At 37.5% G+C, this 25,520-nt stretch overlaps 1 protein-coding gene across 1 annotated transcript; it reads right to left on the bottom strand.

The window, feature by feature from the left end:
* Positions 1-1,243: 1,243 nt before the first annotated feature.
* LOC18438779 (uncharacterized) lies at positions 1,244-23,539 on the bottom strand. The gene is made up of 3 exons (XM_011626829.3): positions 23,345-23,539; positions 5,743-5,899; positions 1,244-1,683 (listed from the first exon to the last, which is right to left on the bottom strand). Exons 1-3 carry the CDS (start codon positions 23,345-23,347, stop codon positions 1,637-1,639), a joined length of 207 nt encoding a protein of 68 aa, XP_011625131.1. The 5' UTR covers positions 23,348-23,539; the 3' UTR covers positions 1,244-1,636.
* Positions 23,540-25,520: the final 1,981 nt, after the last annotated feature.

The following is a 25,520-nucleotide window of genomic DNA, read 5'->3' on the forward strand; positions in this document are numbered from 1 at the left end:
AGTTGCAAGTAGTTAAATTAGAGGAGGGGCTCAAATGCAGAACTTGAGCTCAAGTGAAGCCTCAAATTCAAGTGTGCCCCCAAGCAAAAATCTAGATTAAGCTTGAGCCCTCACACCCAAATAGGGTCAAAGGTCCGAGGGCCGAGTTGGCAATGGTGGAGAGATAGTTAAGCAAGGCCCGAGGGCACAGTTAGGCTTATGGGTATTTGCTTATAAGAGTTCTTGAGAAGCTTATCAATCTGTGCTTCTGTATCCTCTCCCTAGGGCTCAAGCCCATGATGCTCTCCGGTCCTAGGGTTCTTGAAATGCAGGGAAGAGAGATAGAGAGAGGGTATTGCTTCCATTGTTCCATAGAAAACCAAGTAGAGCACAAACTCGAGAAGATACATGCTCGAGAAAGAGTTTTGATTAGGCGAACTCTCTCCTCTCAAAAGTAAGGAGAGCGAGTGCAATGGTTGAGAGATAAGCAAGGTTATAGATCTATGCTTCAAAGAACTGAGAAAATGACATTATGCTTCACAAATCTTAGTTATGTGCTTCAAAGACATGAAATAATGGCCTTGGAGATCCGAATTGATGGCTTCACATATACATGCATCCCTAGATGCGGGCAGGAATATTAGAGCTACTTGGGTAGGGTGAAAGGAAGTATCCTTTATTGGGCTTCACCCATATGAGAACTTAAAGGACGGCTTCAGATCTTTATACATTCCCTCTGTGGAGCAAAAATAATGAGGTCACTGGGTAGAAAGAGATTTTTCACTGTACTTCACATATATGAGAGATTTTTCACTGTGCTTCACATATATGAGAGGATGGCTTTACAAATCTGGAAGACATGCTCCCCTCTTAACTCTCACAGATCTCACACCAAAAAGCATGGAGGGTGGATCCTCTTTAACTAGGGCGTTGAAGCCAAAGAGACCTGCTTCATTGTCAGAGTGAACATGGGAACGAAATGACGAAGTTCATCTTTAGGATTTCTTTGGTTGTTTTTTTATGGAAGAGACTAAGAGCCAGGAAGGCTGCATCTCCAGACTTGGGCTTGGGCCCTGTGACCCCACTCTCTCATGTTGTTGGTTCAAATTCTGCAAGGCCTTTTCAGAAACCAGCATTATGTATAATGGAACCAGAGACTGAAATCGTTCATATTGGAGAGACTGAAATCGTTCATATTGGACATACTTTCTTCCTTTATCTGATCAGCAGTAGATTAAAGAAGACAAAACCCATAACAGCAATGGGCACTCACAATGTTATCAGATATATAGAGAGAGAGATACCACAAAGGACCCACACACTGAAGTTTGAGACCAGTGCAGTGGTAGTAATATTTGTTAGAGTTTGGGACTTTTGGCGACAGTTTGAGAGTTACACTACGATGTACAAATTAATATACGATCTGAGGAAACAGAACATTTCCTTCTACCACAACACTTTCATATCCAGGGGAAGACACCATTTATTTTTTGAGACAATAAGTTACTACAAGACTGATGTACATAAACATGAAAAATTAGTTCTTCTAACCACCATCATTTTCTTCTCTCCAAAAGCATGAAAATTTTTAAGGCATGGAGTAGAACTTCACCAGTCCGTTTTCTTCTTCATATACCTTCACTAGAAACTGCATTACTCAGGCCATACCGCCGCTTGTTGCTGTCCTGATTATCTGAAACAGTGCTGTCCAAAAGCCAAGACAAAACGAAAATCAACTGCAACAAACTAGATGAACTCTGCAATGATCTAATTTCTTCTTTTTGACAAGTCTAAGGTGATAACAAATTTGCATTTATAAACTGAAAACAAACATGAACTCATTTCCATTGGCCAACAATAAATATGGGAGTTTATCATTTCAAACAGGTTATGACTCTCGAATACTTCTTTTTTCTGATAAACTAACTCATTAATATGACTGCCATTTCACTTCAAAAATACTTCATCACATCAAGCAATAATGCTTTTCTCTTCTTTATATAATTAATTTGCTATACATTAACATATTTGGATTTGGACAGATAACCTTTTGTTTGTTCTTGATAAGTAAGCTGCTTTGCAAACACAACCTCAAGGCTGCAAAGAGAAGTCCCAATTGAGACATTGGCTTGAACATAAACAAACACATTAACAACTCATTTCCTGTATTCTAAATAATTTGTTTTTTTATTTGTTTCACTGAAAAGAGAGAAAATACTAGTATTGTCATGAATATTTAAAAGTGTAGTCCAAGAAGACCCATACTTAAGAGCCTCTACCCCAATGTTCCCAACTCTGAATCTAACCCCATGTACACTTGCATATCCATTCTTCATTTAAAAGGTGAAACTTATGCCCCTCGCTTTCTCTAGGCCACAAAGAAACCTTTGGGAATTTTTTATCTATCCATGATTCCAAGATGTTTAGAACATTAACATAAATGTGTATCGGGATGTGAAATAAAGTGGCCATAATGAGGGTAACCATAGCAATAAACGGTAGATACTAGCTTTTCTGAGGAGCCAGTCTTCACCTGTTGCCATTCTACTAACAAAGCCACAAAAGCTTCTCTCAAGCTTATCTACACAACGTGGGAGGGAAGAGTAGAAGGCACCCAAGTAACCTTTAAAGCAGGGATGGTCCGTTTCACCTCATATTTCTTGCCACCACCCAAATCCTTCCACCATAGTATCTTCTACTCGTAGCCCCTTTCGGATAAAGATAAACATTATCATTATGGATGAACATATCTAACTTCAGGGCATTTGCAGTGTCTACAAGAGATCAATGCCTAGTTTCACACATCTTTTCAGTACAATGTCAACTATCCTGCCCCTCCAAATAAAACAAGACCAAATTTGACCACATTTTTCTACTAATGGCCCCCAAATCATTCTTGCAAAGGTCAAGTGCTCTTTTTCATCAAAAAAATAGGCAAAGAACATCAGGCTGTTTGGCTCAAGAGGGCTTTTACTTCTACTTAAGAATCGCAAGGCAAAACCTTACGATCTCCAAGAGGGCTTTTGGTACAATTTGGTTGAGTTACACACATCCATTACTCCTGACGTAAGTCATGAGGGTTTCAGTAAAGGCCATCCATACCACACCATTATGCCATTCAGTTCGCTTCAACCAAAGAGCTAGAAGAACTTGCCTTCCATCCAAGAGGCATAAGACAAAATCTGAAATATTTTGGCTTGAAAGGAGAGCATCTATAGCCTAAAGCAATATCCCCATGCAGACCTTGGCTAATTTTGGGCAAGGTGCTCTTGGGATGTTTAGACACCCATTATTGATCAATGTTAATCATTTTTAGTAGCAATATCCATTAAATAAAATCCAAATATGTTAAATCTCAATTGGGATTTTTCTTTGCAATTTCTGTCATTTTTAATGGCGCAAAAAAATATATAATAGTAACAAGTAAATTAGTAATACAGGTACAATCCATAATCCATACTTAATAGACCATACTCCATGCTCCATAGCTCATATCGTTTCATAATCCATATTTGTATACAATGATACAAGCAGACACATAAGATTAGATAGTAGAAACTAGAAAATAAGAAAAAGAAAATATACAGTCTAAGACTCAACACCAAGTGTCAAATGTCTTCAATCATCATCATGTCATTTGGATTCGGGTTATGACCATACTTCCAACCAGGATCACCACTTCTAGAAGAACCTGGATAAGATATTTTCATATTACAAGGCTCATTTTCTTCGTTTTTTGGTTTGACTAAATTCAAATATTGTCTGATCTCATCCCTAATAGCTTCAAGAACCTTTTTACAAGAAACAACATTCCCTTTAATTCTGGCTAGGTGTTTCCTAAATCGGTTAATACCCCCATTGGTACCTTTTTCACAAAAATTATACCTTAAATAATTTTTATCGTTTGGTTTCATATTATAACGATACTTCCAACCCGGATCACCTCTTCTAGTAGAACATGAAATAGACCTTTCCAAATGACAAGGCATTTATTCTTGTATGTGTTTTATTGAACTCATATATTGTTTAATCTCCTCTTGAATAGCTTCAAGAACATTTTTACAAGGGCAACTTTCCCCTTAATACTGGCAAGATGTTTCTTAAACCCGTTTGTGCCTCCATGCGTATCCTTCTCACAATAATTGCATCTCATGCAATATTTATCCAAAGGTTTCGAGTTATAGCAATATTTCCAACCCGGATCACCACTTCAATTGGACAACTCAAACTAATACAAGCAATCTAAAAAAATAAAATTTTTCACTAACTTTAATTGCTCGATCTCCAAACTTCCACCTCTGAGATATTTTCTAATGTCAAAATTTTCTAAAACACCCTCTAATAGGCTCTAAAGCCTCAAAAACTAAATCTCATCTCAACGGGTGATGTTCATATCGATTTCTCATCACTTTGAAAAACCCTTTGATCCTATGAAAATCATAAAAATCAAATTTTTTGAGGTTTTTCTCTCTAAAAAATGGGTTCTTCTAATGGGGTTTATGTTTCAAATGAGCCTAAAACCCACCTTTATCCCTGTTATTTTTCAAAAAGAACCCAAAAATACCCCTCAGGTGCATTCCTGCCCCTAGGTGGGGTGCCAGCCCTAGGCCCAGGGCTAGGCGCTAGGCGCCCGCCTAAGTAAGTGCCCTAGTGCCTAAGCAGCCGCCCAAGGGCAGACCGCCTATTTTGGCCGCCTAGACCTGGGCGCCCTCTGGACCCCCTAGGCGGCCGCCTAGGCGCTGGGTAGCCCGCCTTTGGAGCACTGATTTTGACCATGTTATGATGAAGTATTTCATGCTTTGATGAGGAATGTTTAACTATAACTTATATATAGGTGTACAAAAATTTCTATTGATATTAAGGGTGTTCTAGTGTCATTATGAAGGGTATTCTAGTGCCATACATTTTGTGAGGGCATTAAAGCCCTCCTAACCTTAGTTGCAATGTTATCACAACTAACGTAACTAAACATCACGATCCAAAACATTAGTTGCCAAAGACTCCAAAGAAAATGATTTTGGAAGAGTGAGCATTAAGGATACAAATTTTTGCTATGACTTACAAAAACAGAACTGGTTTCTGAAGCAGGATAACCACATGAGCACAGGGTTCCTACCAGGCCACAACTAGCCCCAAAGTTTAAAAATCTTAAGCATTGGGCTTCCTAGAAAATGGGACTGAGTTCCCAATTGCTCAAGTCCATATCCTTATTTTCTAAAGAGAACAATCAAAGCTGGACTTACAATGCTCAAGATGGAACAAGGGTTGTCAACTGAGTCATAAGGAAAATTTGGTCCTTACAAAGGGATAGAATAGCATTTCATTTTCATCATTGAAATGACTCAGTTTTCTTTATAATGCACAATCATGTATAACAAAAGAAATCACCCACTTCTGCAAAGGGAAGGGTAGAAATGTGTTCAACTCGTTATTTTGAGAATGTGTATTGTTCATGAACTTATTTTTACTGTAAGATTCAATACTATTTGCAAGTGTACAACCAAAAACATACACAAGCCACTAAATAACCAGGGGAAATGCACATTTGGTATTTCAGTAGGACTGTGTACTTTCATATGACACCAAATGCAAGGATTCATCCCTAACAGTTAGTTTTACTCAAATCATCTCACAAGAATATCCCAGTGGGTGGATTCCTAGTCATGCAGAGCAAGAGAATGGGATAGAAACTTCAGAATAGACAAAACAAAGAATATTTTGATTCAAAGATCAAATAATAGAAGTAAGGATGATAGAACATACAAGAACCGATGACAACAAACACAAAAAAGCCAAGCACAATTGGCCCAACAGGGTAGCCATATCCCTTCTTCACGGTAGTTTCAGGAACAGACCCTCTCTTGGTGATGTTCTTTTGGAATTTTGCAACTTTTCTATCTGCAAGGCGGCGTGAGGTTGTCTGACACAACCAAGAAAGCTCAGTGACAGAAACATCAAATACAGTCCATCTTATCATCATAAATAGATTGACAAAAGAGCTCCATTGCTTTATACATATGAAGATCCACAAAAGAAGCAATTATATAAAGAAGACAGTATTATTTTTCCCAGAGGACAGATGAATAGGTCCATAAGATGGATGACTAAAATATCTCACTTACATCAGCCTTCAAACTGCCTCAAAACTTCATTATTTTCAGTCATAAAACACAGAAGGAACACTTAATCACATCAAATAGAACTCAGTTAAGGTTAAAACATAGCAAAAATGGAAATTCTGAATAGAAAACTTGAGACTAGTATGAACCATCATTTGTCCACTGCCATCAAAAATCAAAAGAAAAGGTTACTTATCCAAACCAAGACTGCCCAATTGAAACAATTACATATGTATCATCCCAGAGGTTTATCCATCACATGATATGCACTGTCTAAAATGGACATCAATATGGGGTATAGGCAGTTGATACAGATAAGGGTATTTACAAATAATGGCGTACTTCCAAGGCTCTTTATAGATTGGGACACAAAGTACACATAAATGACAAAGATATGTAATTTACATTGAGGCATACACATGCACAGCACATTCAGTTCTTGGACAGGGAATCTGAGCTCTTAAAACCCTAGACCAATGGTTCACAAAACAAGGCAGCCTACACACTTAATTGGAGTGGGAATTTATTTGAAGTGCCATATGAGCTCCAAATCACTTTTTATATTGATCATTCAGGTGAACAGAGAAGACTCTGAGAATTTTGGGGTCAAAGAAATCCCCTTGGCTAGGGGGGGGGGATTGGTGGGAAGAATATTGGGAGATTGGGTGGGTAGGGAGGAGTATATAATCCTGATGGTGCAGAATGTACATTTGCTCCTTCTCGCATAACCGTAACTAGGAGCAATTTTACGTGACATACACAACCCAGCAACCAAGATTTGAAACAATAAAACCCTAGGTGTTCAGGCACTTAAAAGGATTGCACACAAACCCTCCATTTTTTTTATAGTGAGAGTGAGATCTTGGTGGTCAAGACTAAAAATCTGTTCTTTTGAAAAGTCATTTGGTGATTCTAAAGTGGGTCCCAAAAATTTTAGATCAAGGAAATCTGCTTAAGTAGGTCATTTGTTCGAGTGACTAAATGGACTTTTGCTCCCACATATGCAAAGTATATGGTAATATACATGTGTGTGTGTGTGTATGGTTTTCTTATTGTTAACACACTATAAAATCCTATAAATCATATTTAAAAAGGGATGTGAACTTTTAAAATTACCATAGTTGCCCCTATAATTATTCAATTTTCACAAAACGAATAAGGGCATTTTTGTCATTAAAAGGGTATTGTGGATATTTTTGCTAAAAGACAAGGGTAATTTTGAAGTTTTAACATTTTATAGTTGTAAAACAAAAAAAGGGGCAACTAAAGTAATTTTGGCAGTTTTATATATTTTCCCTACGAAGGCGTGCTCCTAGGCATCCCCTAGGCACTTGCCTTAAGGTTGCCTAGGCCGTCCCTCGATGTAACTTGGCCGAGCGTGGAAAAAGGCCCCCAGTCATGGGCAATTTTATCATTTTCCCCTTCAAAAGGTGAAAAGGGCTTTAAGGGGCATTTTGGCACCAAAAAACCGCTTTTTGAGTTTTAGAGAGAGAGAAACTCTTGTGGTTTCGAGATTTTTCTCAAGATAGAAACGTTTCCAAGATTTTCAATTTTGCAAGTTATTCTACCCAATACTTTTTGGAGTTTGAAGTAGTTGCAAAAGAGGCCTTTGGACAACCAAAGGTCGCCAATTCGGGGTATGAATTCGACTTTGGAAAGTTTAGTGTATCACAATATCTGAATCAGGGTTTTGCTATTTTTGTGTAAAATGGGTTATGATTTGTTTATCTCTCCTTGCTGGTTTTTATTTTTTTGTGAAGTTTTTACAAGTTTGGGTTTGGATTATTCTCCCATATTCAATAGAAGATTTTGGTTGGGGTTTTTTGAAATTTTCTTTAGATTGGGAAATCCAATCATAGGAAAAAGTCATAAATCTCCAACCAATTTGATATTATTTGTGCTTTTTATATTAGGAAACCCAATCTTAAGAGAAAGTCACTAATCTCAAACCAAATGGATATTATTTGTGCTTGAGTTATTTTAATTTCATGAATACTTAAGAATATTGTTTTGTAAATTCGTACTTATTTCTTCATTTTATGATTGCTTTCCATAATTGTTTACTGAACTTTTCTAGTTTCTTTACTTCATTTAATACTTGAAATTTCTTTTTTGTAAACATAAGTTGGGTTACTTCATTGAATACTTTCATCTTGCACATTTTTCAAGTTAATAGATTAGGTGATACGGTGAGTTGTGGGTTGTAAGTCGTTACAAATTGACAACGTCTTCATTGGTTCAAGTAAGCAAACTGGTTCGGTTTGGAAGTACAGGTATTGTCCAAATCAATTGACAAGAACAACATGGAGTGCAACTTTAGCAAAAAATCTTATAGTGTCAATATTAATAGATTAAAGAAACATTTGGCCGGCATTAGATTGGATGTTGCCCATGTACTCAAGTACCACATGAGGTACGGACAGAGATGCTAGAGCACTTACAAGGGATCAAAAACCTAAAAGAGTACGCAAAAAAAGGAGATGAAGATCTTGCGTCTAGATATATTGGAGTTTAGGAAGAAGAATAGGATGTATATGCCGGAGTTTGGAGTTTGGGTCCTCTAGTAGGCCGATGCGAACAAAGAAAAAGAGGCCTCGAACAAGGGGACAAGGTGTCTCCATATCCTAGATGGTTCTATCAAGCAGGCATTTCCTTCAATGCTGCTAAATTGAAGAGCTTCCAAACTATGTTGAAAGCAGTTGGTCAATTTAGACTAGGGTATAAGGCCCCGCTACTTACAAGCTCATGAAGTCATTGCTTAGAAAGGAGGTGGAGCTCAGAATAATTTTTTGAAGACCCACAAGGACGAATGGGGGACATATGGTTGCACACACCATTATGACTAAATCGATGGAGTGAGAAGAGAAATAGAAGTATTATGCACTTGATGGTGAATTGTCCATTAGGGCCAATGGTCTTGAGGTCCATTGATGCATCTAACAAGACTGATGATGGGAGATTCATTTGTGATTTGGTGGATTAGCATATGAAGAGGTGGGGGAAGATCATGTGGTCCAAGTAGTGTCTGCTCATTTATTGACAGACAAGAGACCGTGTGTTTTGGTTGCCTTGTGCGCCACGCTGCATAGACCTCATGCTCGAGGCAATTAGTAAGACACTAAGGAATGTAAAGACAAAAAGGAATATTGGACCAAAAGAAAGTGGGCCAAGAGGTCAGATGGGAAAGCAGTGGTTAGTATTGCTTTACACTTTTGATTTTGGAATAGGGTACAGTTTGCTAGAAGTGCTTTACGCCCATTAGTGAGAAGGAACATGCAATGGGTGACATTTATAAAGCAATGGAGGTTGCCAAGGATGAAATCAAGAGAAAATTTGGCAATAATGAAGCTAAATATGGCCTTTTTTGAAAATTACAAAAGAGAAATGGAACTCGCAGATTGAGAGGCTCCCATACTTAGCAGGGTATTACCTTAATTCTGCTTATTTCTATAATAATCATGAGATACACAATAAGAGTGAGTTCATGGACATAATGAACCAATGTAATATTAATCTCAACCTTATTTTCCATATCCAAGAAAATGCGTCAATGGATTTGGAAAAGTATAGATTCTCAATGGGGTCTGTTGGAACAGACTTTGCAATAAGGCAGAGGACCAAGATCTCTCCTGGTAAGTTTAGAACTTACTCATTTTGATTTTGTGATTTGAGTATTTCCTTATACACTTACCTTATGTGTTGCATTTTTTCATTTATGTAAGGTGGACAAGCCATGGAGGAAGCACCCCACATTTGTAGCAGATGGCTGTATATAATGAATTTGACTTGTTGCTCATCTAGATGCGAGCAACTTCAGCACATTTGAAATGGCAATATTATTATACCATCGCTTCTTATGAGTTACTAGTTATTAGTTAGTTAACTAGCCTACCCCTAAACTCCATTAGTTATTAATTTTAATTGTCTACTAGGTCCATAAAAAGAAGGGAAACAGACTTGAGCAGAAGAGATTAAACGACCTTCCCTTTGTTTTGTATATAATCAAAAGTTTAAGGAGCGCTATTAGGAGTGCAATGAAAGAGAGGCTCTTGTTGTTGATAATGCAGATGATAGTAGCGACTCACTAGTTGATGCCGGGGATGAGGAGGTATTCCCTGGAGAGGGCTTGACTTAGAGTCAAGTTCATGAGGCCTTTGAAAAGCCAGTAAGCCCTGTGAAGACCACTAGATCTAAATCTCAAAGGAAGGAAAGAGGTTGATGAGATTGAGAGGAAGATGAAGTGGGGGAAGCAAACTCAGAGGAGGCAAGGTATAAAGATGAATATGTTGAGGGGGATGACTCTGATGATGATGGTATCATCATCAAATACTTTTTACAGTGATAATGAAACTCAAATATCATTTTGAGTTTATCACATGTCACATCACGCTTTGAGTCTTGATAATGTATCAGTTTATGCATTCTGAGCTCTGTTGCCAATTTAAATTTTTTTTTGTTTTTGTTTGTGTTTAATTTGTGTTGATGTTGCTAGTATCTAATGTTGGTGAAGATTAATGATGATGGAACTATGGCATCTTGGCTGTAATCACTAATGAAATGAAATGCAACTTTGTATGGATATGGGGCAAGTAAACCTCATAATGTTTTGGCATTTCAAATTCAAGTTTCAATCCAATTTCACATATAAATTTGAAATAGCAGAACATGATAACAGATAGAAGCCCTGAAAAATGATACATATAAGATTCATTTGGGAGGTTTTGGGGCCATGACTTACCCCTATGAACACCCCAAAGGGCCCACACCCCCTTAACTAGGCTTGGGCCGCCTAGGTTCGTAGGCACCCATCTGGGGGGCCAGGCCCATCTTTTTCAACATTGTTCCTAGTAATTGCTTATAGAGTATAGGATCAAGCGACCTATTTCCCATTTGTTAATTGATCTTCACATTCAACTCAAGTACCAACAATTTCATATCAACTCAAGTACCAACAATTTCATAGCCCTGTAAAGCAAGCAATTGAAATGAGACATTGAGTATACTTGCATTAGGAAAGAATATATCAATTGTGCATTCCCATAATTGGTCAATTCATATACCAAAGAGGGATGAATAAAAGCATGTTTATTTATGTACTAAAGGGGGAAGAAATAAAAGCAACAAGTTTTTCTCTCTTCAAAACTTCTATTGAATAAGAATTGTGAGCAGCTGAATTTCCAACCCTCCATTTCCATCATCAAACAGATGTCAAGCGGACTGAAACTTCTTTATCTAATCACTACTACAACTGTTTAAGAAAGAACTGCAAGAGGATTGAGATCAAGAAGTAAAAGGCCCAAAATCGTTTCTTTTGAAAGGACATCCCCACAAACTAGAGATTCGACAATATTGAGGAGCAACATTTAAACACAAAATACAAACATATTATTGGTCTGCAAAAGATGTGACATTCTCTCACTTTTAAGCTCTCCTTCCCTCTCTAGAATTTCTTATTGGTCTATTTGAAACCTTGAAACCACATCACACTATCCTTTCTATCTCATGGAATTACTCCCCTATCCATTAAATTGGACCATTCAAACTATCAGTTATGGAAAGACCAATTTCTTCGGGTTATGCGAAGCCAATATATGGCTGGAATACTTGATGGGTCTAGGTCTTTTTCACCACAGTATCTCACAAAAAGGCAGTAACTGACCAAACCCAAGAAATAAGTCCACTTAATCCAGAATATAAATCATGGTTAAGCCAAGATCAGCTTGTTGGTTTGCTTCTATATCCCCAGACATACTTACAGAGACGCTAGTCTCCCTACTACTCGACATCTTGATTATTGGCAAAATTACTCGCTGCAAAATAAAAAAGCCAGATAAATGTACCTCCATATTGACCTACAAAACTGTAACAACGGGTCTTGATCTAGCTCTCAGTACTTTCAACGCTTTAAGGCGATTTGTCATGATCTGGCTGCCATAGAAAAGGCTGTATCTAATGAAGATAAAGTCTTGTTCATCTTAAATGCTCTTGAAGAAGAATACAAAATGATTGCTACTTCCTCTATTTCACAATCTCATTATTTTGAAATCCTTTGAAAGATTGTATAAATCCTTTGAAGATTTATGCCCTATCTTTCTTAATTTTGAAATCGTGTTTATCAGCACTCCAAACCAGACACAATCCACAGCCTCAAGCATCTGCCTTCACAATTAAGTGCTCCAACAGCACCTTCTTTATGGAATGGACAACAGAGCACACATGATGTCATGGAAGTGAATGTTTTAGACAATGAAGAGGTTGAGGACCCTCGTATCAATGGAATCCACTAAATCCCAACTCACTATGACATGCCAACTATGTGGTAAATCAAATCATTTGGCTCATGATTGTTGCTATCCGTGGTTTGATACCTCCTTTCAGCCCCTATCAACTAAAGTGCACAATCTCACTCGTCATGTAAGTGCCGTCACTCTTGACTGTAGGACAGTTTTGACTCTAGTGCAACAAGCCACGTCCCAAAAAAAGTACATCTTGCCAAAATTTAGTTCCCTACCAGGGTCGTGCTTTGTCATAATCAATGTTTTAAAAAATGAGGAATGGGCTCAAGGCTAGGTGGTCAAAGTGGCAAGTACCATAACATGACATCTTGAGTTTCATTTCTACCATGGGTAGAAGTCCCATTCTAAAACCTCCATTGTCAACAACACTTTCAAAAAAACTTCTCTTTCCAAAACAGATAGGAGCATGTAATCCCCACTGACCTACACACAGAAAAGAAAAAAAAAAAAAAAACGTGCTTGGAAAAATGGATTGCTGGGGTAGATCGCCCACCCACCGACCCGAATCCAATCTACTGCATCAATGATCAAAAACAAAATTATGTGATATATCATATATACTATATGAAGATAGTAATTATTAAAAACAATGATGGTATTAACTATTAAAAACAATTTCAGAGAGCCTAAACAGCAAGACCTTACGGCTGCTATCCACAAGGTCGGAGGTTCAAAACCTCCTTCCTTAAATTTTAAAAATTATATATATTATATAAAAATAGCTACAAGGGATTCAAACCTCCATCCTCATGGCGAAGGTTAGAGCACTGTAGCCAATAGAGCCATTTGACTTTTACGATATAATTTGTATATAGCATAATTTGGGCAATTATCACAAATATACCTTAATTTTCGTCTATTTAAAAAAAGACCCTCAACTTTCATAAACCTCACCCACACCCTTTTTCTTCAATTTTGGGTGTTGTTTTACCAAAATAACCTTCACGGTAGTCGTATTACTGTGAAACACCATTACGGTACTTTAAGTACCGTAAAAATTAACTCATGTTATACGGTATTTTATATACTGTAAGGAGTTGAAGTATTATTACAGCACTCGAAATGCCGTAATAGTATCGCACCCTATAAGCCCTATTCGAAACCTTTTTCTCCTTTGCTATTCTGTTTGTATTTATCTCTTCTTTATCTCTCTAATTCTTTTTATATTTATCTCTTCTTTCTCTCTCTCATTCTTTTTACTATTTATCTCTTCTTTCTCTCTCTAATTCTTTTTAATATTTATCTCTTCTTTCTCTCTAAATATCTTTCATTCTCCTACGAATTAGAAAGAGAAAGAAGAGATAATTATTAAAAAGAATTAGAGAGAAAAAGAAGTGATAAATATAAAAAGAATTAGAGAGAGAATGAAGAGATAAATACAAACAAAACCGTCAAGGAGAAAGGGACTTTACGGTTCTGTTTGTATTTATCTCTTCTTTCTCTGTCTAAACCGTCCGAGAGAGAAAGAAGAGATAAATATTAAAAAGAATTAGAGAGAAAGAAGAGATAAATATAAAAAGAATTAGAGAGAAAGAAGAGATAAATACAAACAGAACTATAAAGGAGAAAAGGGTTTCGAGTAGGATTTATAGGGTGCGATACTATTAGGGCATTTCGAGTGCCGTAATAATACTTCAACTCCTTGTGGTATATAAAATGCCGTATAACATGAGCTAGTTTTTATGGTACTTAAAGCACCATAATGGTGCTTCACAGTAATACACTACTGTGAAGGTTATTTTGGTAAAAAGATGCCCAAAATTGAAGAAAAAGGGTGTGGGCGAGGTAATGAAAGTTGGAGTTTTTTTTCTAAATAGACAAAAATTAAGGTATATATGTGATAATTTCCCTATATATTTACATATCAAAAGACCTCTAACCTAAATTTGTAAAAAAAGAGCACTCAAGAGGGTTTGAACCACAAACCTTGCGGATAAGAAACACATGCTCTAACCAATAGAACAATTTGATTTTTGTGATATAAGTTACACATCATACATTTATAGTGATTAAACCGTTGATTCAGTCCATTAACTGACACAGACTTAGGGGATTCACTATCCAGATTGAGGATTCTCAATCCAGATTGGAAATTTTTCAATTACTAGTCACAGCTGGTGATAATCATCTCTTCCAATATCTCATATTGGCACAACTCTAATATCTAATGCACTGGGAAAGTTTTAAATCCCTTTCTCATGATTCCCAAAATCGAGGAGAACTCACTATCAGTATGTCAATATACATTTGATCTTAAATGCATATTTAAATTCTTCAAGATCTTTTTAAGGACCAAAAGATGAGGAAGCTAATAGCTAAAAAAATGGATTTTACATTTGGTGGATGGTCATGTTTTTGCTCTCACAATAGCCACTCAATGCCATCTCGCAACTATGTTCTCTATCGAATTTTGGCAAGAACGACTTGGCCATCCGAGTTTTAAGACTCTAAAAAAGATGGCTTAATTTCATTCAATAGTACTTAGTTTACATACTAGTTGTCAGTTAGGCAAGCATGCCCTACTGCCCTTCTTTTGTGATATTTATCATGAGAATTTTACTTATGAGCCTTTTGATTTAATACACTCTAATGTATGGGGGCTTACACCTGTGGATTCCATAGAAATCGTTGTTATGTCTCATTCACCGATCATTGCAGTACATATACCCCATAACAAAATAGGGTTGTTGAAAGGAGAATTCGAAACATTGTGGAGACTGCATTATCTATGATGCTTGATTTCATGTTCCACCATTTTTGTGAGTAGAGATTTTCGTAAGTGCAGTCTATCTTATTAATCACCCCCTTTCATCAATAATCTTAAGATACACTCCTACTATAAACTCTATGGAATCATTACTGATTATTCTGTACTGCATGTATTTGGTTGCACAAGAGTTGTGCACATCGACTCCTCATTTCGTAATAAGCTTCAGTCTAAAGCACATCAAAGAGTATTCATTGGTTTCAGTCTGGACCATAGTTACCGGAATCTCTCCACCGACCTCGCGTTTCTCGTTCCGAAACCCGATTTCGCTTTTCTGTTAAGAAATCTCCACGGAAACTGTTTTTCAAAACAAAGGAAACTCAATTCCTTAATTTTGAAATCTCGATTCGACACATCTTTAGAAACCATTTTTTGGAACCAAGGAAACTCGATTCCTTAATTTTGGAATCTCGATTCAACACATCTTTAGAAACCATTTATTGGAACCAAGGAAACTCGATTCTTTAATTTCGGAATCTCGATCCAACAAATCTTTAGAAACTTGAACCCATTGTGGGTAGACATTCCCAAATATATTGAATCTGGCTTCCAGCGATGATTAAATCTTGATTCTACATCAATGGGGGTAAAAATCTTCTTTCGAATGCTTCAAGAGATTGTACAGTTTCATTATTTTATTTGTGCCACCTTGGATGGCCTTTACTTTAAATTGAAAATATAACTGGTAAATACAACATACAATTAAAAGTAAAACCATGACGTAGAAATCATCCTTTTTTGTCTTTATAATAATGAAGTCACAATCACAATTTAGAAATACTTGTCTTTTCTATATAATCACCATAAGTTCATTAGTCAACACAATCACTTTAAAATTTGGGAAACCTTCTAATAAGAAACATCCAATATAGGTTCTAAAGTTGATGAGGCTCAAGATGTGCTTGTGGCTTCCTTCTCCATAAAAAATGAAACTTCGATTCCTGGTAGGGGTCGTCAAACGCATTCCATAGTCCATATAACTGTAAATCTCGATCTCAAACTGTCGTAGATCTTTGATCCATATACTTCAAAAACTTGATTCCAAATATGTTAGAATCACGTTTGGAAACAACAACATATCTTTGTTTCACATATGTCAGAAACTCGATTCCATAGATGTCGAAAACTCGATTCCTCATATTAATGAATCTTGACTCCTGGAGTGTCGATTCTAGGGGGATAGGAATCACGATTCCAAGGCAGAAATCTTGATTCCATATGTGGATGAAACTTGGATTTATTTGATCAGAACACGATTCTCAAAAACTAAGAATCTCGTTCCAAGAGATTCCTATTGTACAGACAACGATTCCTATTGTACAAACAACGATTCCTAAAACAGGAATCTTCTAGCTAGTCGCGAATCCACAATTCCGGTTCCTAAAACAATTCGAGTTCCCAGGCGTTTCCAACAACTATGGTCCGAACCACAAGGTATACATGTGCTACATTCCATCAACACTGACAATGATTACTTCTCACCATTTATGGGGCTAATCCCAATGTTTTAAAATGTGGGGTATGGTCCCAATGCAGCAATGCGGCTCAATGCAGTCCAAAAGCAGGTGCATCACCCCAATGAGGTCAATAAATATATAAAATATTTTAAAAAAACTCAAAAATAGATTAATGCATCAAAAAAATATGAAAATGATTTATGTGAGAGTAGATATTCAATTTATTCATTAACTCCAAACGTATCAGTTGTCGAAGGTTATGTATCCACCATCCCCTCGTAGATCATAGAAGACATTAGAAAGTAGAAACTAGAAACTTGAAACTTACTTTATAGAAAACAATAGAACTTAGACGACATTATATTATCATAATTTTTAAACATTCAAAAAACATATCACAAATTCACAACTGCAAACTTTAAAGTTACAAACTAAAGGTCTATGAAGATTGAAGAGTTCAAAAGTCAACACAAATCATCGTCATTTCTCAAGTCTCAAGTCTAAATCTCAAATCTTTATTAAACAAGTTATCTAGAGAGTCTCCATGTGCAACATCATCATCAATATCATCCTCGGCAGCCTCCACATATTCTTCTTCTTCCTCAGTTTCCTCGAAGTCAGCCTCATCCTCCTCCTCCTCCTCGACTTTTGGAACAAACATGGGCCTGAACTGAGCTTTTACTCTTTTGTGTTCTAGTGTTGGGCTGTACTTCTTCATTAGCCCCTACGCGTAGCTCAACATCAAAAAAATTTCCGCCATTCTTTTTTTTAAGCAATTTGACAAAGAAAAAGCCACGAAAGTGGCTGTTTTTGGGGATATAATACACCCCCCCCCCCCCCCCCCCCCCCCCCCCCACCAAAAAAACAACCCTTTTCTCCCCTTTTTGGGGAAAATTACCTAAATACCCCTTTTTGAGGGTTTTTTTTTATCACGCTGATGTAATGCATATGCGGTGCGATGGGTCGCATCCCACCAAAGCACTTATGTGTTATTTTGTGATTCACCTCCTAGCGCATACTGTATGATGCAGCCGCATTTTAAAACATCTAGACGTCTTGCGTCTAGGAAGCGCCTCAATGCAGGTTGGCCAAGGGCAAAAAAAGCCCTCGACCAGGGGTATTTTGGGGTACCACCTCCCATTAAAAGAGGGGAAAGGCATTTTGGGGAGCATTCTGGTCCCCCAAAAACCCTTTTGTCGATTTTAGAGAGAGAAAAACTCTCCAAAACTTTCCCTCAAAAAAAAAAAGATAAACTCTTGAAAACTTAGATTTTGAGATTTTTTCGACATCAAAAAAATTTTCAACGTTTTGTATTATTTGCAAATTCAAAAGATATAGTTCGTGAACCTCTGCCTGCTGAATTGCTTAGGGGCCTGGCCTGTCTTTGCTCCTGGGCGGGCACCTGACCATCGAGGCTGCTAGGTCCACAAACCGCCTAGGCGGCTGCATCCGATTTTTTGAACATTGTTTATGGCATGCCCTCTTGGCTTTGTCTACAACAATTTCCTCAATGTGTATGTCAACCAAGAAAAGCAATATATGGATTGAAACTAGCTCCAAGAACCTAGTTTGATAAATTCTTACAGGTCAATAAAATGGAGGGATTCAGTGAAATCAAAGCAGACAATTCTTCTTTATCGACAAATGGAGCTCAGATAAAACCCTCATACTCTTATATATAGATGACATGATCATTATTGGGAGCAACAAGTTGGATATTGAGAATCTACATGCAAAGTTGCATGCATCTTTTGAAATTAAGGACCTTTGAAAGTTCAAATATTTCCTTGGCATAGAAGTATATGGATTTTCAGGAAGCTTGGTTCCATCTCAAAAAAATAAAAATGCATTGGAATTGCTTGAATAATTTTGCATATTGGACTGGAAATCATAGTTACCATGATTGGGCCCCCAATCGGGATTGAGACCGTGGGATAGAGAGACGCACAAAGCTCTGTAGGATAGGGATCAAGATCCTTACACCCTGAGTTAAAGGGACTGTGATCCCAATATAAGCATAGCATGATCCAAAGTGGTCCAAAATTGAATGACAAAATATATTGGATCGAGGTCCATCCAGCTTAGAATCAAGGCTCCCCAAGAGCACTTAACTAGGAATGGCAAGAAGGCAAATACTATGGCCAAATCAAGCATTGAAACAAAGTACAGATCCATGTCTCTTGCAGCATCAGAAGCTATGCGGTTATGCAAACGGTTTTCAAAACTGGGCATTCAAGAGAAGCCAACAATGATGGTTTGTGATAATCGAAGGGAAATCAAGATATTAAATAATACGTGGAAGACCAATCATCTAGGTCTCAATCATCGCTAAATTAGAGATATTGTCGATGATGATGAAATCCTTACAAAACACAACACATTTCAAATCAAGCTGCAAATATTATGACAAAGGCTCTTACCAAGAAGAAAATTTCCCATTATAAAGACAAGATTTCCATATTACCATGTCAGCTTGAGGGGGAGTGTTTTGATATAAATACGTATTAATTGTTATTTGGCATTGGTATAATTTGATCAAGGATATTATTGTACATTCCCATAATGGGTTCATTTATGTACCTGAAGGTGTAAAGAAACTAAAGCAATGAGTTTACACCTCTCCTCCAAAATCTTAACAAACTACATTATCATCACCAGTAATCACAATGTCATCTACATATTCTAGTAAGAAGGCAAAAACCTTTCCTATGGGTGTTGAATATATATGTATATATATATATATATATATATATATATATATATATATATAGAGAGAGAGAGAGAGAGAGCAGCTAGTACAATGGCATGAAACTTTTGTTGTTGTTGCCTAATTGGAGGGGTAGCATCAGTTAAAAGTGTTTTTATATCGGAGACATCAGTTAATGCTGGAAACCGGCGACGAATGCAATAAAATCTATACTACCTTATAATTCTCTTATTTCGTGTGTTTGTCCATTCTCATAGGAAAAGAATCCATCCGTTCCTATTCAATGAATTTCATCATCTCTCTTGCTATTCCATGAAAATAGGAATTCATATATAAAATCATTTTCTCTCACTCCGTCCCTCCCCTCCCCTCCCCTCCCTCCCATATCCATATATATATATATGGGATTGTATACAATGAGATCATTTACCTTTCATACAAGGAGGTTACAATTAGTTACAACCATCCAATGTGAAATCTGATAGCTTGGATGTGTCACAAAGTTCGAGAAAAATTCTTTTGAAGTTTGAGCTTGGTCAATGAAATAAATGTAGCCATCCAAATTCACATCTAATGGTCAAGATTAATTGTGACCACCTTGTACCAAAGGTAAACGGTCTCATTGTATACTTTTCCTATATATATATATATATCGAATGGTGGTTTATAGACAATCTCAAGCACACCTGTGCCATTTCAAATGAGTTGGGCAGCAGATAAAGCTATGGAAGTTGGAAGATTATTTAAATTGACTTCTATGTTTTGATTATACATCCACACTTAGATTTGCTAACAAGGTGGAGTAGCCATAATAAAGCATAGACATAGAATGATGACACTTTGATGTCTATCATTTTTGTCTCATGTTCCATGAGTGTTTTGAGTGGAAGCCGCCTTAACAACTATTTGCGATATTGAAAATATTCCCGTATCCTTTGTTGAGGGATTTCCACCATTACAGGAATGGAAGGGCAAGAGTCAAACCACACAGGAGTTCACATTATTGAATTAATAGTTTATCTGCTACAACCTTTTTGAAATAGATATATATCCAGAAATTTCATTGGTTGATTCATGAATCACAATCCTTATCTCAGGTGAGTTATGCCCAATGTAACTATGGACGATTATTTTCCTTGTTTCTCTAAGAATGTCATGTATGACTAAATTTGAAAAGAATTAGAGGCCGTTCAAATTGATTACAAACCACATGAAGGAGAATGAATTTCCAATTGTTACAAGATGCACAAAAAGCTATCCTCAGCAAGTATCCAATTATAGGAGTCATATTACATAACCAACATGGATAACGCATGGATATTGCTCAACCACTATAGAGGCACCACGAACACCAATTGTCTTAATTTTGTTCTGTGCACCATCAATCACTTAAGGGTTTAGAAGAAAAGGTGAAATAGTAAGATCTTTCTCGTCACAAGTTTGCTTCGCTTCTTATCATTTTGGACCACCAGTTCATTTGCTTCAAAAGACTTGCTCTAACTCAAAAAATAAGTTCTTGTTTCATGTATCTTTGAATAAATACCTACCTACTTAACTCCAAAACGTCCACTTTACTAGTTTACAGAAAGCATTGAAAGAAGACTAGCATGCACTAGAAGCAAATAAAATCTAGGTTTCTCTAGCTTATACTTTAGAAGCAAAAGTTTGCAATTGGGGTCACGAAACTTAGGTTCGCAATTAATGTACGAGATATTCTCAATATTGAGAGATGAAATGAAAGGAGATATAGTTAATAATGATAGAATTTTTGTTGTTTAATCTGAATCCCCGACCTCAAATGGGTGGGAAGAATGCATTTAGTCACAGGCATCTTTAGGGAGATATTCACATGAAACCCCCTCTGTGTTCTCATTCTGGCACACGTCACACTTCTTAGGGAACTCTATGGACTCAAAATAGGCAATAGTTTGAGCAGATGAATAATGTATTTGTGGTATCAAGATTCAAAAGGAGTTGTGGTGATCATACTCATTGGTGATCATATTCATTAAGGCAAAAGATTATCACAGGCACTATCAAGTCACCTTGCTTACAGTCTCCTACTTCAGGTTCCAAAAAAAACCAACCTTAGTGAAAAAAATGCTTGAAGGGGAATATATGAGATGACCTTAGGTGTTCAACACTATAAGAGGTCTCATTCTCCAGACATTTTGTGTCTTTGAGTAATTCATTGGTTGCTCTAAATCATGTGAATTCATACAAATCAAGAGAATCTAATTGCCAGCATACAAAGAAAGTACAATAATAAGAGTGTCCTGCCCTTTCTCCATCAAGGCCCAATTCCAGTCAACCGCCACCTTATGAGTTCCTTAATACGCAGATAGCCGCATTCACTACCTTTATAAATATTATTAGAGCACAATTTGCAAACTACACAGGAGGACCTTACCCTGAGCATGCAAATTTGAGGATGCTTTTACATGGAGCAAATTCCTTGGGAAGTCAAGTAGCTTACAAAATCAAAAGTGGCACACTGACAAGATTTTTTAATTTCAAAGGGAAAATAACCATAGTACTCACATTATAAGAATTGTGATAATGTTAAGGAGCTCCTTAACCACATTCCATAGAAAGAACAATTGACCTGGCAAGCACAAGCGGGTGATGAAGGCACCTTGTGCATTAAGCTGGTTGCACTGTTATGTAAGTATGTGTCTAGATCTGCTATGTAGGTATGTGAGAACAGAAATGTAAGTAGATTAACAAGGTACTGGTCTGAATTTATATCCGTGCATATTAATATATAACTAAATGTACATAAATCTGTTGTATGAAATTGTGAATATATTATGTAAATAGACATGAATGTGTCCATGTGCTCAACGGCTGAGTGTTAAGCATGCAAGTACTGGATGTTAAAAACATCCATGTCATAACCACAAAAAAGTAACCTTTAATGCACGTCTAATATGTATTACACATTTTTATATGCATATCTATGTAAAGCTACTTATGCACACACATGCAAGAGCTAAACCTAAAATACCCAGATAAATGTTAATATTATATTATTAAATGATTATTAAATAATGTAAGTATGTTTATGGTTGTTGCCAAAGACAATCAACGCCCTTGATCTTTTGAAGGGAAATCACAACCCTCCAAACAAAAAAAAAACAAAGAAAAAGGAAAACTGTGAATAATTCAGTAAATGCATTTATTTCTCTCCCAAGTATATGTATCCCTATAAATAAATTTCAACAAAACTATGTCCCCTAAGATTTATTTATAAGATTCCGCAATCTATATGAACTAAAATAAAGTTAACTTATCATTCTGCCATTATTTAATACTTGAATCTCTCTCTTGGCCCTGTATCATAGCTGCTGTAAACTACTCATACATGAAACGCGCATGTACAATGGTCCCATCAAGTGAAATGCGTATCGGCTGATTGTCATGAATGGGCACATAGATAAAATCTCTCTATTCAATAAGATGGGCTAACAAACCACAAACTAGAGGAATGTATCCACATATCCAAACGAATAGGGATGAGAACACAGGAGAAGACATTCTTGAGAAAGAGGAACAGTAAACAAACATCCAGCCCTGAACTCAATGATTTATTTAAAAAAGATACAAAATTATATAAATAAAACATCCACAGCACTGAAAAAAAGAAATTCAAAGAAAATGACAATCACTAAAACAGTAAAAACAGATGACAGGATATTTGCAGGGGAAGAGAGAAGGAACATAGAATTGATCCCTAAAAGGGTACAAACCCAACCAATGCAAATATCAAGCTGAAATTTCACCAGATAAAATAAAGCCCAACAACAATGACTTCATCTGTGACCAATCACAACATGCATGAAGAAACAAACCCAAATTCTCAAACTAAGAGAAACCAGAAAAGTCCCACTAATCCATCAGCAGATCATGCAATTTGGGGCCCAATCCATGCTAAAAAAAAAACAAAAGCATCGATAAATAGTAGATTATATTCGATAATGCACATCAAATGAAATAATGCATCAGAACAATAAAAATACCATTGTGACAAGGATCCTAGCAAGGTCTCTTTCTCTGTCGATTTTACCAACTTTCTCTGGCTGATTTGGGCCTCTCTCTCTTCAAAAGGGCATAATTTGTATGGAAAAAGCACAGAACATTTAGGCAAATTTACTTGAAGATCAGAAGATGGCTTTTTCTCTGTTTTCTTTTGTGGGGTGGGGGAGGAAATGATTGCTTAATGATGTGCAATTTAAGCCGCCAATGGTTATTTAAGGTTGACCAATTTAAGGTGCACCACATAAATTCATGAGAAGTGATTTCTGTATTGCAACGACACAAAATAGTTTTGTGGTATTTGTATGACTCAAAATTCTGACCCACTCTCTTATCTCAATAATCACTCCAAAAAAAGAAAATATTTGATTTAAATTCTAGATGTTGTCGAAATGAGACCCTCCAACAACGAATCTTTCTTTGGTGAATTTCAAGATCTTAATCTTATAAACTCAAAATCATTTCTTTCTTTTTTAACATGGTTCATCTAATGATAATAAAGCCATCCAAAAAATTTGGAAATAAAAAAAATTTGTTCTAAGGTTTAGATCTAAGCATCTCACCAAAATGAACGGCCTATGGTAATTGTACTAAAAAAAATACTTTATAGGTTGTCTTTTCAAATTTTTATTTTTTGTGATTGTTCATTAGAATGAAAAGAGTGTATATTTCAAATTTTAAATAAAACAAATGGCCATAGTATAATTTTGAAGGTTGTTGCATCATACTATTATACAACCATTGCATCACTTGTTTATACTCTAATGTGTATTTGTTTGCAGGTAAGAAGAAACAGGTCAAGGGAGGCGATTCCAAACTGGCTACAGGCTAGGGGGACATTCAACGTGATCTAAGAGGGCGCCCATGCGAGCTAGCCCGAGCGTGTCATAGACCCACGTGAGGCAAGTCCCGCCTCATGACCCAAATTCCACTCTCACCGATTGGTTTTCCTACCCATGTCTTCTTTACACAGTTCTTGAGAGAGCGGTCTCAGGTCCTGGGTCCATCTTAAAATCGAAGCCACGCCACCAGGTCATCCCAACCCGAAGGGTGAGATCGAGGCATCTAACCTGCTTGGGGACTATACTGGGGACACGCTACTCCATAGTCAGATCCTTATTATTTGGCTTACCTTTCTTCTACTTGATGTTCACTAACACACATGTCTCTGCGGTTGACCAACCTCTTCGTCCTAGTCGGGGATTTTATGATCCCTGAGTCCGCTTCGAGAACAAGTTCCACAAACCTCGTTTCCGACCTTTCTCTTGAGCATCGACCCTGTGTCACACTCCCAGGTCCTGACCTGGATTGGTGCTAGGAGGGACCTAAAAGTCCCTCATTCCCCATCTTCTAGCCTTGGTGGACCCTCCACCAATGCACCTTGCATGGGTGGCACACTAGCCACCGCACACCACATGCACCCTGCCACCAGCAAGTCGCTTGCCGGTCCCATTGCTCGGGCCAGTTGAAAGGCCGCCCCTTCCCCTACTGCAAAAGGCAGTCCGGCTGTCAGTGCTCCTGCGGGTTGCCGTAAGACTTTCTAACACATCGGGCCCCTGTAGCAAGAGGCTCGACACGTCGAGGAGGAGGCCCTAAGGCCACCACCTCCCATGCACGCACTAGGGCTTATGGTCTATCCACTCGAGCCACACCTCGGGGCAATCCTCAGGGCGCCTTGAGTCACTGTCCAGGTTCGGGTCTTCTTCGACCCGGCCCTGTATGCCTATTGCATACATATCGTACTACTCGGGGCAGTCCTTTGATTGTGCTTAGCCGAGTACACGAGAGACGACCCCCTCGTTGTCCCTCCCAGCACACGCCTGCTCATTCTGTGAGAGGTGGTCACAAGGCCATTCCCTCACATCGGCTTCCTAAGGTCCGACCTATTTCCCTAGCTCACCCGAGGTCACTTGGAACCCTTCTGCAAGTGGCACACATGCACCACCCCCACAAAAAACTCCAAGCTCCGGACCGAAAGGTCATTGGCAGCTGTCTCCTCCCTAGTTCATCCCTTCTCCTCCAGACGAACCGCTCAAGACTTGGTAATTGAAGGCATTCCCTAAGAGTACCCTCTCCAGACCGGCCCTACCTTTAGAGCTCACAAAAGAGCTCGGGGCAAGGTTCCCTTGGGTGATGAGGTCTTCCATCCCCCGTCTCCCC

The sequence above is a fragment of the Amborella trichopoda genome, chromosome 10 (assembly GCF_054954075.1).
Source record: "Amborella trichopoda isolate Santa Cruz 75 chromosome 10, AtrichopodaSantaCruz75HAP2 v2.0, whole genome shotgun sequence".
Classification (NCBI taxonomy): Eukaryota; Viridiplantae; Streptophyta; class Magnoliopsida; order Amborellales; family Amborellaceae; genus Amborella; species Amborella trichopoda.